At 41.4% G+C, this 15,368-nt stretch overlaps 1 protein-coding gene across 3 annotated transcripts in view; it reads left to right on the top strand.

The window, feature by feature from the left end:
* ALCAM (activated leukocyte cell adhesion molecule) overlaps positions 1 to 15,368 on the top strand; it is a 217,975-nt gene that overhangs the window by 179,988 nt on the left and 22,619 nt on the right. For all 3 annotated transcript variants that reach the window (XM_045165394.1, XM_045165393.1, XM_045165391.1), the window contains exons 8-9: positions 616 to 748; positions 12,842 to 12,954. In XM_045165394.1, coding sequence (XP_045021329.1) covers positions 616 to 748; positions 12,842 to 12,954 — 246 coding nt within the window. The remainder of the gene's footprint in view (positions 1 to 615; positions 749 to 12,841; positions 12,955 to 15,368) is intronic.

A 15,368-nucleotide genomic window follows, 5' to 3' on the forward strand; every position in this document is an offset into this window, starting at 1 on the left:
GAAAATTTTAAACTAATTACATTTCTACGTTGATTTTCAGGGATTACAGAGCCAAATTTGTGTCTTAGTTTTAGCAGTCACTACGTTTTTTGTTAATATATACTCCTAATACTTAAAATATATTTTTTAATTCTTAGTTACTAGTTCTTTTTTCTTTTAAAAATTTATTTTCTCCTCTCTTCCTTCCTTCCTTCCTTCTTCCCTCCCCTTCTACCTCTCTTCCTTCCTTTCTTTTCTCCCTCCTTGCTTTCTTTCTTTAATTTGATATATGTTATATTTTCTTTTAAGCTCTCTCAAATCTTTTTGTTAAATTAAGAGATAAATGTAAAAATAAAATATTAGCTATGTTTTAAATTTTACTTTAACACAAGCCATAATGTCAAAATATATGCCATCAATACAATGTAAATTACCTTCTCAATTTCCTTAGAATAAAATTATCAGTTATTTTCCCAGGATTCAGATCATACAAAATCTAATATCATTTTTCCAATCAAAGAAACATATTCCTTTTTTTTTCTTATCTGAGAAAAATGTCATTTTTATCAACAAATACAACTGTTCTTATTGTAGCTACCAAGTATAATCATATGATGTTTTTGCCTCTATCAAAAGGGACAGCCTGAAGGAATTAGAAGTTCAAATACTTACACACTGACAGATGTGAAACGCAATGCAACAGGAGACTATAAATGCTCCCTGGTAGACAAAAAAAGCATGATTGCTTCAGCAGCCATCACAGTTCACTGTAAGTCAATTTATTCTCTTTACTAACTTCATTTAAAAGGCCTTTTCTCATAGTCTAACTCTGCTGTCTTTTCAAATAAATTGCACTCTATTTTTCTTAAATAATGTGATTTCAATAGATATACTAGAGACCGTCAGAGTGAACCCAAATTTGGTCCTGCCATTAGAGTGGTAACATCTGCATATCTGATGTTACCCTTTGCCCTACAATATTAAATTTGCCCTACAGTATTAAAATCTTGAACAGATCTAATAATTGTAACTGTTGGCAGTGATAAACCTCTGTCTCCTATCTAAATGTCTTCAATTTGCGGTATTAAAATATTCATGTACATCTTTTTTAAAATATTTTTTGGCATTGCTCTCTTTGGGATTGGAATGAAAACTAACCTTTTGCAGTCCTGTGGCCACTACTGAGTTTTCCAAATTTGCTGACATGTTGAGTGCAGCACTTTAATAGCATTATCTTTTAAGATTTGAAGTAGCTCAGCTAGAATTCCATCACCTCCACTAGCTTTGTTTGTAGCAATGCTTCATAAGGTCCACTTGACTTCACACTTCAGAATGTTTGGCTCTAGGTGAATGATACCACACTGTTGTGGTTATCCTGGTCATTAAGAACTTTTTTGTATAGTTCTTGTGTATAAGTTCAAACTACCACACAGCTGTACTCATTTCAAATGATTCTGCTCAGTATCCTTCAAGAAAGGCATCAGCAGAGTGTGAACTGAGAACTTACAGATTTACAAGCTGATGTTAGAAAAGGCAGAGGAACCAGAGCAAGTTGCCAGCATTTGTTGGATCATAGAGAAAGCAAGGGAATTCCAGAAAAAGCATCTACTTCTGCTTCACTGACTATGCTTCACTGACTAAAGCCTTCGACTGCATAGATCACAACAAACTGTGAAAAACTCTTGAAGAGATAGGAATGCCAGACTACTTTACCTGCGTCCTGAGAAACCTGTATACAGGTCAAGAAGCAACACTTAGACCTGGACATGAAACAATGGATTGGTTCCAAATTGGGAAAGGAGTACATCAAAGCTGTATATTGTCATCCTTCCTATTTAACTTATACGCAGAGTACATCATGCAAAATGCTGCACTGGGTGAATCACAAGCTGGAATCAAGATTGCTGGGGGAAATATCAACAACCTCAGATATGCAGATGTTACCACTCTAATGGCAGAAAGTGAAGAACTAAAGAGCCTCTTAATGAAAGTGAAAGAGGAGAGTTAAAAAGCTGGCTTAAAACTCAACATTTAAAAAATGAAAATCATGGCACGCAGTCCTATCACTTCATGGCAAACAGACGGAAAACAATGGAAACAGTGACGACTTTATTTTCTTGGGTTAAAAATCACCTCAGATGGTGACTGCAGCCATGAAATTAAAAGATGCTGGCTCATTGGAAGAAAAGCTCTGACAAATCTAGACAGTGTACTAAAAAGCAGAAACATTACTTGGCAAACAAAGGTCTATATAGTCAAAGTTATGGTTTTTCCAGTAGTCATGTACGGATGTGAGAGTTGAACCATAAAAAAGGCTGAGTGCCGAAGAATTGATTCTTTTGAATTGGGGTGCTTGAGAAGATATTGAGAGTCCCTTGAACTGCAAGGAGATACAATCAGTCAAACCTAAAAGAAATCAACCCTGAATGTGCATTGGAAGGACCAATGCTGAAGCTGAAGTTGCAATACTTTGGCCACCTGATGCGAAGATCCAACTCACTGGAAAAGACCATGATGCTGGGAAAGATTGAAAGCAAAAGAAGAAGGGGGCAGCAGAGCATGAGATGTTTAGATAGCATCACAACTAAATGGACATGAATCTGACAAACTCTGGGAGATAGTGAAGGACAGGGGAGCCTAGCTTGCCGTAGTCCATGGAGTCGCAAAAAGTCGGATGCAACTTATCAACTAAACAATAACAACAATCGGTTCAGTTCAGTTCAGTCGCTCAGTCGTGTCCAACTCTTTGCGACCCCATGAATCTCAGCACGCCAGGCCTCCCTGTCCATCACCAACTCCCGGAGTTCACTCAGACTCATGTCCATCAAGTCAGCGATGCCATCCAGCCATCTCATCCTCTGTCGCCCTCTTCTCGTCCTGCCCTCAATCCCTCCCAGCATCAGAGTCTTTTCCAATGAGTCAACTCTTCGCATGAGGTGACCAAAGTACTGGAGTTTGAGCTTTAGCATCTTTCCTTCCAAAGAAATCCCAGGGCTGATCTCCTTCAGAATGGACTGGTTGGATCTCCTTGCAGTCCAAGGGACTCTCAAGAGTCTTCTCCAACACCACAGTTCAAAAGCATCAATTCTTTGGCGCTCAGCTTTCTTCACAGTCCAACTCTCACATTCATACATGACCACTGGAAAAACCATAGTCTTGACTAGATGGAATTTTGTTGGCAAAGTAATGTTTCTGCTTTTCAATATGCTGTCTAAGTTGGTCATAGCTTTCCTTCCAAGGAGTAAGCGTCTTTTAATTTCATGGCTGCAGTCACCATCTGCAGTGATTTTGGAGCCCCAAAAAACAAAGTCTGACACTGTTTCCACTGTTTCCCCATCTATTTCCCATGAAGTGATGGGACCGGATGCCATGATCTTTGTTTTCTGAATGTTGAGCTTTAAGCCAACTTTTTCACTCTCCTCTTTCACCTTCATCAAGAGGCTTTTTAGTTCTTCTTCACTTTCTGCCATAAGGGTGGTGTCATCTGCATATCTGAGGTTATTGATATTTCTCCCGGCAATCTTGATTCCAGCTTGTGCTTCTTCCAGCCCAGCATTTCTCATGATGTACTCTGCATAGAAGTTAAATAAGCAGGGTGACAATATACAGCCTTGACGTACTCCTTTTCCTATTTGGAACCAGTCTGTTGATCCATGTCCAGTTCTAACTGTTGCTTCCTGACCTGCATACAAATTTCTCAAGGGACAGGTCAGGTGGTCTGGTATTCCCATCTCTTTCAGAATTTTCCACAGTTTATTGTGATCCACACAGTCAAAGGTTTTGGCATAGTCAGTAAAGCAAAAATAGATGTTTTTCTGGAACTCTCTTGCTTTTTCGATGATCCAGCAGATGTTGGCAATTTGGTCTCTGGTTCCTCTGCCTTTTCTAAAACCAGCTTAAACATCTGGATGTTCATGGTTCACATATTGCTGAAGCCTGGCTTGGACAATTTTGAGCATTACTTTCCTAGCGTGTGAGATGAGTGCAATTGTGCAGTAGTTTGAGCATTCTTTGGCATTGCCTTATTTGGGATTGGAATGAAAACTGACCTTTTCCAGTCCTGTGGCCACTGCTGAGTTTTCCAAATTTCCTGGCATATTGAGTGAAGTACTTTCACAGCATCATCTTTCAGGATTTGAAATAGCTCAACTGGAATTCCATCACCTCCACTAGCTTTGTTCATAGTGATGCTTTCTAAGGCCCACTTGACTTCACATTCCAGGATGTCTGGCTCTAGGTCAGTGATCACACCATCGTGATTATCTGGGTTGTGAAGATCTTTTTTGTACAGTTTTTCTGTGTATCCTTGCCACCTCTTCTTAATATCTTCTGCTTCTGTTAGGTCCGTACCATTTCTGTCCTTTATCAAGCCCATCTTTGCATGAAATGTTCCTTTGGTATCTCTAATTTTCTTGAAGAGATCTCTAGTCTTTCCCATTCTGTTGTTTTCCTCTATTTCTTTGCATTGATCGCTGAGGAAGGCTTTCTTATCTCTCCTTGCTATTGGAACTCTGCATTCAAATGCTTATATCTTTCCTTTTCTCCTTTGCTTTTCACTTCTCTTCTTTTCACAGCTATTTGTAAGGCCTCCCCAGACAGCCATTTTGCTTTTTTGCATTTCTTTTCCATTCCATGGGGATGGTCTTGATCCCTGTCTCCTATACAATGTCACGAACCTCAATCCATAGTTCATCAGGCAGTCTGTCTATCAGATCTAGTCCCTTAAATCTATTTCTCACTTCCACTGTATAATCATAAGGGATTTGATTTAGGTCATACCTGAATGGCCTAGTGGTTTTCCCTGCTGCTGCTGCTAAGTCGCTTCAGTCGTGTCCGACTCTGTGCGACCCCATAGATGGCATCTCCGCCATCCCTGGGATTCTCCAGGCAAGAACACTGTAGTGGGTTGCCATTTCCTTCTCCAATGCATGACAGTGAAAAGTGAAAGTGAAGTCGCTCAGTCATGCCTGACCCTCAGTGACCCCATGGACTGCCACCTTCCAGGCTCCTCTGTCCGTGGGATTTTCCAGGCAAGAGTGCTGGAGTGGGGTGCCATTGCCTTCTCCGGTGGTTTTCCCTACTTTCTTCAATTTAAGTCTGAATTTGGCAATAAGGAGTTCATGATCTGAGCCACAGTCAGCTCCTGGTCTTGTTTTTGTTGACTTTATAGAGCTTCTCCATCTTTGGCTGCAAAGAATATAATCAATCTGATTTCGGTGTTGACCATCTGGTGATGTCCATGTGTAGAGTCTTCTCTTGTGTTGTTGGAAGAGGGTGTTTGACCAGTGCATTTTCTTGGCAAAACTCTATTAGTCTTTGCCCGGCTTCATTCCATATTCCAAGGCCAAATTTGCCTGTTACTCCAGGTGTTTCTTGACTTCCTACTTTTGCATTCCAGTCCCCTATAATGAAAAGGACATCTTTTTTGGGTGTTAGTTCTAAAAGGTCTTGTAGGTCTTCATAGAACCGTCCAACTTCAGCTTCTTCAGCGTTACTGGTTGGGGCATAGACTTGGATTACTGTGATATTGAATGGTTTGCCTTGGAAACGAACAGAGATCATTCTGTCGTTTTTGAGATTGCATCCAGGTACTGCATTTCGGACTCTTTTGTTGACCATGATGGCTACTCCACTTCTGAGGAATTCCTGCCCACAGTAGTGGACATAATGGTCATCTGAGTTAAATTCACCCATTCCACTCCATTTTAGTTCGCTGATTACTAGAATGTAGACGTTCACTCTTGCCATCTCTTGTTTGACCACTTCCAATTTGCCTTGATTCATGGACCTGACATTCCAGGTTCCTATACATTATTGCTCTTTACAGCGTCGGACCTTGCTTCCATCACCAGTCACATCCACAACTGGGTATTGTTTTTGCTTTTGCTCCATCCCTTCATTCTTTCTGGAGTTATTTCTCCACTCATCTCCAGTAGCATATTGGGCACCTACTGACCTGGGGAGTTCCTCTTTCAGTATCCTCTCATTTTGCCTTTTCATACTGTTAATGGGGTTCTCAAGGCAAGAATACTGAAGTGGTTTGCCATTCCCTTCTCCAGTGGACCACATTCTGTCAGACCTCTCCATCATGACCCGCCTGTCTTGGGTGGCCCCACAGGCATGGCTTAGTTTCATTGAGTTAGACAAAGCTGTGGTCCTAGTGTGATTAGATTGACTAGTTTTCTGTGATTATGGTTTCAGTGTGTCTGCCCTCTGATGCCCTCTTGCAACACCTACCATCTTACTTGGGTTCCTCTTACCTTGGATGTGGGCTATTGCTTCACGGCTGCTCCAGCAAAGCGCAGCCTCTGCTCCTTACCTTGGACGAGGGGTATCTCCTCACCGCTGCCCCCGCTTCTGACCTTGAACGCAGAATAGCTCCTCTAGGCCCTCCTGTGCCCGCACAGCCACCACTCCTTGGAGGTGGGGTTGCTCCTCCCGGGCGCCGCCCCTGGCCTCCTGCGTGGGGTAGGTCCTCCCAGCCCCTGCCCCTGGCCTCGGGCGCAGGCGGCTGCGACCGGCGCATTTAGCACAGGCAGCTACCCCACGTCTGAGGTCAGAGGCAGAAGCCGCGAGGACCCCCATGCCCAAGAGGAGGCAGCCAAGAGGAGTTACCGCACGTCCGAGGTCAGGGTCAGTGGCCGAGAGTGCTAGGCTGCGACGGCGCAGGTACAGCCAACAGGAGCTACCCCATGTCCGAGGTCAGGGGCGGTGGCTGGGAGGAGCTACCCCGCATCCGAGGTCAGGGTCCGAGACCAGGAGGAATTACCCCACATCCGAGGTCAGGGGCGGCAGCCGAGAGGAGCAATAGCAACAATGCATATACCTTAAAGTAACAAATTGTTTTATATTTTAAGTTAATATTAGAGTATTCTTGAAGTTTAAAAACTTTTCATTTGGCCTAGAAAAGTATAGATTAAGTATCTTTTTTAATTTACAGAGTACTCTTAATCCCTCAACCCAAGCAACACAAAGTTGAATAGACTCAACTTTGGAGGAGGAGGTAGATACCACCAAGAGTTGTTTAATGGTCTCTGTACAGAAGGACAAGAATTTTCTGGAAACATAACTTGAAAATCACCATGGATATACTTTTTAACCCTCTTTTATACACCAGATGCTCCAAAAGTTATATTTATTCCAGGAGATTGAAAATAATAAATATATATAGAAAATAGACCTTTATTTCAATTCTCTTTTTTGTAATTCCTGACTGTCTGTATTACTGATGTACCCAATGCATTGTAGAAATGGGCAACTAATTTGAACTTCTCCCTGGTGACACTAGAATTCACAGCATTCTTTGGGCAAATGTCAGTTTTGCTTAGAGATATAGATGGAAGTTTTTAATAAGTCCATTGTACCCAACAACACTTCTAGCCATGATCCATTACAGTAAGGTTTCTTTAGACATGATCCATTACAATCCCATTCATTGTGTTTCTTTGTTTGAAAATGGAAAGAGATGTTAGAAACTGTTCTGAGAAAATGTTTCTAAATCTTTCACTTTACTGATAATGCTTGGAAAACATGTAGGAGAGGAGTTAAAACTTTGAAGGAGATGTAAGGCAGTACATTGGGGAATGGAGTAACCAGACGGTTGCTTTTGAGTGTCTCATGTTGGGAGCACACCCTGGAGGGCACTGTGGTGACAGTCGAATATTAAGATTCACAACCAAGCTACTTCTCTGTTTGCTCATTTTCATGTCGAACAGATCAGAATGTGTCTGGCATCAGGGGCAAGTTAGAAAGCAGCAACTTCTCAGATAACAACTGTGCTACCTTTTCTCTGAGAACTATTCTGTCCTGGGATCATTTATCCAGTTTGCTCCATAGGGAAAAAGAAGTGAAGTGAGGGAATAGAACCACTAAATAGAATTGCCTGTGGAATAATTTTCTGTAATCATTGCTCATGAGATCTTTGGACCAGTAATCAATAATCCAGTGCTTAGAGATGGTACAGTGTGGTTATGTTTAAGAGATACTAGCTACTCAGAACCCACCTGGATATCAGGCAGAAAGGGAAAGAGGGCAGAAGGATTAGGCACAAGGCTTGGCTGCAGCTGCATAATAACTCAGTGATCAGCTGTGGTTAAAAAAAAAAGAAAAATTAAAAGCATGCAACAGTTTAATTGAATTTCAGCACAATTTAATTAGATTTAATTTAAATACATTTAGGTTTTGCAAGGTAGGCTCTAACACTGGGCTTTAAAGCCTGTATTGCTCTTTAAAAGCTAAAGTAGTGAAGAAAATGAAAGTTGCTCAGTCGTGTCAACTCTTTGGTACCCCATAGACTATACAGTCCGTGGAATCTCCAGGCTAGAATACTGGGAATGGGTAGCCATTCCCTTCTCCAGGGGATCTTCCCAACCCAGGATTGAACCCAGGTCTCCTGCATTGCAGGTAGGTTCTTTACCAGCTGAGCCACCAGGGAAGCCCAAGAATACTAGAGTGGATAGCCTATCCATTCTCCAGGGGATCGTCCTGACCCAGGAATTGAACCAGGTCTCCTGCATTGCAGGTAGATTCTTTACCAGCTGAGCTACCAACATTGCAAGTAAATCAAGATTTTCCTCTAAATTACATGAAATGAACCCTGGAGAAGGAAATGGCAACCCACTCCAGTATTCTTGCCTGGAAAATCCGTAGACAGAGGAGCCTGGAAGACTACAGTCTATGGGGTCGCAAAGAGTCAGACACAACTGAGCGATTAACACTTTCACTTTCACATGAAATGAAAACATAAAAATCCTATTTTAGCCTACTTATCCTAAATTGTTTCCAAAAAAGCAAGATTTGTTTTCTTTTCATAGATGACTAAAGGGAGTGGATAGAGAAGTGCCCACCAGCACTTGCACATGATAGCAGAACAGACCTCTCATTAGGCTTTCAGTCCACAGAACCATAGTTGCTGAAGTACTAGTCCTCTGCTGATTCATTCACATATAGATTCTTCATCTGAGCTTTCAAACTCCATCATCATTCTTTAAAAAAAACTTCTTCTGTCTTCTCACTGGCAAGTTATCTGTCCAACTAATAAAGGCTTTAACTCGACCCGAATTGAATTTTCATCTAAATATAACTCAACAAAATAGTCTGAGGAAACTCCACTTTTCTATGTGATAATGTATATTTTTATATTAATGAGAAACTGAGAAACATGCTTCTTCACTTCATTCAACAATAGTTTTTGAAGGACTACAATGTGCCAGGCACTGTGGATACACAGTGACAACTCAGGTCATGGTCCCTACCCTCATGATGCTTATAGCCTAGTAGGTGAAACAAGTATTAAAAATAATGTTGCAAACAATCAACAAATTGTGATTATAACATGAAAAACCAACGGGAAGGACCAGGTGCAATGGCAAATCCCCACTGCCATAGGATAGAGTCCCAACTCTGTATGGCAGTCTTCCAAGGTGATGCCACTGGTAAAGAATATGCCTACAAGTGCAGGAGACTTAAGAGACACGGGTTCAGTCCCTGGGTAGGGAAGATTCCCTGGAGGAGGGCATGGCAACCCACTCCAGTATTCTGGCCTGGAGAATCCCATGAACACAGAAGGAGCCTGGCTGGCTACGGTACATAGGGTCGCACAGAGTCGAACACGACTGAAGCAACTTAGCACAGACGCATACAATAACTCTAATAATGTCTAATAGGCTTTGTCATCTCTGAATGTTTATTGAACTAATGAATGAATACATCTAAATCACCAAATTGAAATGGACTTCCCTGGTGGCTCAGACAGTAAAGAATCCATCTGCAATGCAGGAGACCTGAGTTCAATCCCTGGGTCAGGAAGAACCCCTGGAGAAGGGAATGGCTACCCAGTCCATAATTCTTGCCTGGAGAATTCCAAAGACAGAGGAGCCTGGCAGGTTACAGTCCATGGGGTTGCAAAGACTAGTACTTTCACTTCACTTAGTATGGCAAGCATAGTCCCTCATAGGCTAGCCTTAATTACTTGTATAGGTTTATCTTCCATGTGTTTTAACCACTGATACCATTTTACTTGCCATTGTGAAATCCACCACCCTCTCTCACCTCTTTGCCTTTGCTTATGTGGCAGAAGTTTTATCAACATCTCCACTTATCAAAGCCCTTCTCAACCATCAGGGGCCACAGACAGATATCACCTCCCATACAAAACCTTTATTACTGCCTTGTAACCCAGTTTGGTTCTGTTCTCCACTTTCCTGTAAGTCTTTGCTTGTACCTCTGTCTGTAGCCTTTACTCTAGTTTTTCAGCAAATATTTCTTGAGCTCCTAATCTATAACACATTTACCACTAGGTACTGATTTCATGCTGCTATGTAGTGTCATCACATAGTTGAGTGCATATTACCTCTACCTCAAATTGTAAATTGTAAGCTCATTATTCATCTCAGTATCTCCTGTCAGTGCTTGGAACCTAGTAGCTGTACAATAAAGGTTCTATTGAACTGGATTTTCCTCATACAAATCATACTATGACAGTAGTTTTTTATAGAAATTACTTTCCATCTGAAAGATTATACTTCCTTAGATGTGTTTATGCTGTGTTTTTAAAAAATGGTATCTGCTGACAGTATACCTAACAATAAATCTTATTGAAAATTTCAACTGGAGAGAACAAGATGGTGGGGAGTAGGTGGATGTGGAACACATCTCTCTCCACGGATATATCAGGAATACACCTTCAGACACAGAAGTGCATGCAGAACACCAGCTGAGAGCAGACAGGAGTACCTGATCAGTGGAAAAGATTATATAAAACCACATCAAGCTCAGTAGGATGAAGGAACTAGAGGAAAAAACAGGAGTGTTATTGGACTTGCCTCTTGGGGAGGGGAACTGAAGCAATGGTCCGATCCCTACATCAAGGCAGTTATCTGAGTCAGAGGAGAAGCATTTAAGGCTGAGAGTGAAACAGCTGATCTGTGGCAGTCTAAATGGAATGAGAATCAGACAGTCCTTGCTGCAGCCATACACACCCCAGACAGGAATGCTGGTCCCCTGAAAGATGCAGCGGCTGGGAGCTGGGGTTTAGAGATTGTGGAGCAATCCCAGAGCAAGGGATGCTGTTGACTGCAGAGAGACAGATTGAGGGGATGTGAGGGAGGAGATCGTGGTGGGAAATGCCAGTGGAGGAAAGCCAGGCAGCCATGGAAGCAAGGCAGTAATGCTGAGTCACACGTAGAGGGTGGAGCCATCACCATAGCCTCTCTCCCCACTTGGCAGCATCAGCAGCTGAACAATACAGACGCTGGCCCTTCAAACACCTGACACACTGAACTACAAAGTAGGACCCCACCCCAGTGCAGAACTAGAGTAGGACCCCAGCCAGGGGGCCCCTCTATGTGCCGAACAACACAGAAGGACCCCAGGCAAGGGAACCCACTAAATGCCTGAATGGGTGGAGCTATGGAGAAAGACTGGCCAAAGAGACCTTCTGATCGCCAGCTACAAGAGGCTCGAAAAAAGACCCTGATAGGGCCATAACTCCTGCAGCGGAGGCAGTCTGTGTCCCTGCACACTTGGCACTGCCAGAGTCCCCGCAAGGCAAACAGCTGTGCCACCTTCACACTCAACTCTCACTGGGGCAGAGCTGCCACAGGCCAAAAAAGTCTTTTGTCTATGCGCACAGGGTCACTTCGGTCCTGTCCGAGTCTTTGTGACCCTGTAGACTGTGACCTGCCAGGCTTCTCTGTCAGGGAGGGGGATTCTCCAGGCAAGAATACTGGAGCATATTGGCCAATACTGGTTTCCATACCCTTCTAGAACACTATATTCCCTGCTGCCCTAGCTGCCAACTCCCCTGGGTACCTGTTGCTGCCAGAACCCCTGCGACCCAAGCAGCTGCACCACCTCCACCTGGCCTTCACAGGGACAAATTCAAGTCCTCCAGGGCAGCCTCAAGAACAAACCTCAGTGGATGACCCACGTGTAGAGGTGGAAATAAAACCACGATTGAAACACATGGGCAGTGTGGCTAAGGAAGACCCAAAACCTTCCCACCAGCTGTGCAAGCTACAGATTAAATCCACACAATCAACTAGGCAGACTCTGTGTCTATGGAATATATAAAAGGTCATTGAGAGCTTCCACAAAAGAAAACGCACTAATTCTGATAGCTGTGGACATTGGAGGCAAGAACACACAGGACTAGGACCAGAATCTGAGTTGAATCTGAGTTGCCTTGTCCAAAGCAGGTCCAGAGATCAGCAGTGTTGGAGGGCATCCTAGGGAGGTAAGGTAGACTGTGACTCCCAGCAAGGGTAAGGACCCTGACAGCAGTGACTCAAGAAAAACATTTATTATTCTTATGTTTTGACTTGTTCTGTAGAATCTTTTTTCAACTGCATGAGAAATGGGATAGCATTTTTTTTTAAATATCTAGCTACTGTCGTCAGTTCTCTCTGAAGAAACATGTAAACACCTTATGATAATTTAGTTTATCACCTGCCGTCTAAATATACTTGATTTCCCATGGTATGTCTTATCAATTCTTTTCATAATATTTACTTAGTCATCATCTTTATTTTCTTCCAGAAGTGATTTAAGAATTTTTTTCTGAAGGTGATAGACCCCAGATGAATACTTACATGCATTCAAAACATCAATCATGTTAACTGCATATAAACGCATAATCAATTAAATTGACCATTTGCACTTGTCCAAACTGGTCTCAAAGCTGGCTTGAAAAACTAGAGTGATTATGCTACACTTGAGTTATTTCAGTCACATAAATCACTTCTGAATTTCAAGTAGAGTTAGCAGGAGTTTTTCTTTCTTTCATCTATTTTTTTTCTCCAAAAATATTTTGACTGTCTTACTTTCTGGAGTTGTATTTCAAGCATATTTTTCTGCTTCACAGATTTGGATTTGTCCTTAAACCCAAGTGGGGAGGTGACTAAGCAGATTGGCGATGCTCTGCCTGTGTCATGCACAATATCTGCCAGTAGGAATGCAACTGTGGTGTGGATGAAAGTAAGTAATATTCTTGGTAATGTTCCACTTTTGGACTGACTCCTTTTAGGCTTCTCTTGTATATTCGTGTGTAATATGTTTATACACAAAAACTCATGCTCTCTTTTTTTATATATAATAATAAAGATTACTACAATAAAATTTAGAGGTACTCAACATCACTATGGCATCCATAATTGTTGCTCTGAAACTTAGTTTGGGGCATTAATTTAATTATGTGTATTTACTAAATAATTATACACATGCATATGGACACACACGCATATACAGTTATATATTTTAGCAATTTCCAGTGTGTTTTAACCCATAATGTTGTTAACAGTGTGTTTATAACAACCCTGTGAAATATGCAAGAAAATGGTTAGTTCCCTACATTATTTCAAAGAACTTGAAGTGAGAGAAATCAGAGAGCTCATAGGTGACAGAGTAGAGGCTCAGGCTCAGGCCTTACCCAGCATAAACACCTATGGGTAAACACCTAAGCATAAACACTATAGTTACATAACCTTCTGCCTTTCTGGAGACTGACCTTAAATGTCTGAATGTGGGTTCCACCATAGTAGAACACCTGGAACATACTAAGAGCTTAGTCTGTATTTCCTGAGTGTTTCAGTTCAGTTTAGTTCTGTTGCTCAGTTGTGTCTGACTCTTTGTGACCCCATGGACCTCCCTGTCCATCACCAACTCCCTGAGTTTACCCAAACTCATGACCGTTGAGTCGGTGATGCCATCCAACCATCTCATCCTCTGTTGTCCCCTTCTTCTCCCCTCTTTAGTCTTTCCCAGCATCAGGGTCTTTTCAAATGAGCCAGTTCTTCACATCAAGTGGCCAAAGTATTGGAGCTTGAGCTTCAGAATCAGTCCTTCCAATGAATATTCAGGACTGATTTCATTTACAATTGACTGGTTGGATCTCCATGTAGTCCAAGGGACCCTCAAGAGTCTTCTCCAACACTACAGTTCAAAAGCGTCAATTCTTCGGTGCTCAGCTTTCTTTATGGTCCAACTCTCACATCCATACACGACTACTAGCTTTGACTAGATGAACCTTTGTCAGCAAAGTAATGTCTCTGCTTTTTAATATGCTGTCCTGAGCACTTATGTTCTTGTTATCATCTGAAATGTAGGTCATTATCTAGGGACGCAAGCATTGCTGTTATCTTTTTAGAGTGAGATCAGTAGGATTGGAAATTGGTGATTTGAGATAAGGTTATTAACTAAGGTTATCAACATAGATAAGGTTATCAGCAGGACTTCCCTGGTGGCTCAGATGGTGAAGTGTCTGCCTACAATGTGGGAGACCTAGGTTCAATCCCTGTGTCAAGGCAATGGCAACCCACTCCAGTACTCTTGCCTGGAAAATCCCATGGACAGAGGAGCCTGGTAGGCTATATATAGTCCATGGGGTCGCAAAGAGTTGGACATGACTGAGCAACTTCACATTCACTTTCTTTCTTTATCAACAAAGGGAAAGGTTGTTACTATGTTCCCTCCACTCAAATCCTTAACTAGTATATACCCAGTCTGTTTATTCCTGTAATGTGACATGTAGCAGAAGCACTTAAGCAGTATTGAGTTGACAAAAACACATCAAACCACTTAAAATAGGGGTTGACAAGAATTATCTTTGTAAAAAGTTGTGGGAAGTATATTGCTCCAGTTTCTTTTAGATGAAAATGTAAATTATTTTCTATTGGTTTTTGATCTCTTTTCATGCCAGATCCTCTGTTACTTGTTATCTTAACTCTTAAAACTCAGTTTATTATTTCATTTTCTCTTAAACACAGCCTCATCACAACATTTCATTTGCTCAGATAGTTAAAATGTCATTCCATAGACTGAATACTTAACATGATGTGTTTGTGGTAGTTAATGGTCAAAGGGCTTGATAGGTTTTTGGTATATGAACACTCAGGGTGTGTTTTACTCAGAACTAGAGAAGCTAAGTTTACTTGGTTAAACCAGTTTCCACATAAGCTGCAGTTACTGTTGTTGATTAAATAACTCATATCAGTAGTGCTGATCAATATTGCCTGCCTGTTGGTTAGTTGATGGAAATGGAAAAAAAATTATAGTGTACAAAGACCATATAATCTTAAGATTGTGTTTAGTTGCCTTAGGAGCATTTCAATTCCTGGTAAATAGTATTATTTTCTATATATAAAATTATTTTCAAAGTTAAATGTTGCATTTTATTTGTTCATAGAAATTTTTGCATAGTAAGCCATTTAAAAGTTTTCTTTAAAAAACATTTTTGTCTTAATTGTTCTGTAATAGATTCCATGTCTTGATAACTGTCTTTAATATGGTAAGATTACTACCCTATTTACAAGTAAGGAAGCTGAATCTCAGAAGTTTATGAACTTGTTCCAAATATAAATTCAGTAAATGGAAGAGTCTGAAATAAAACTCTG

The sequence above is a fragment of the Bubalus bubalis genome, chromosome 1 (genome assembly GCF_019923935.1).
Source record: "Bubalus bubalis isolate 160015118507 breed Murrah chromosome 1, NDDB_SH_1, whole genome shotgun sequence".
NCBI classification, from domain to species: Eukaryota; Metazoa; Chordata; class Mammalia; order Artiodactyla; family Bovidae; genus Bubalus; species Bubalus bubalis.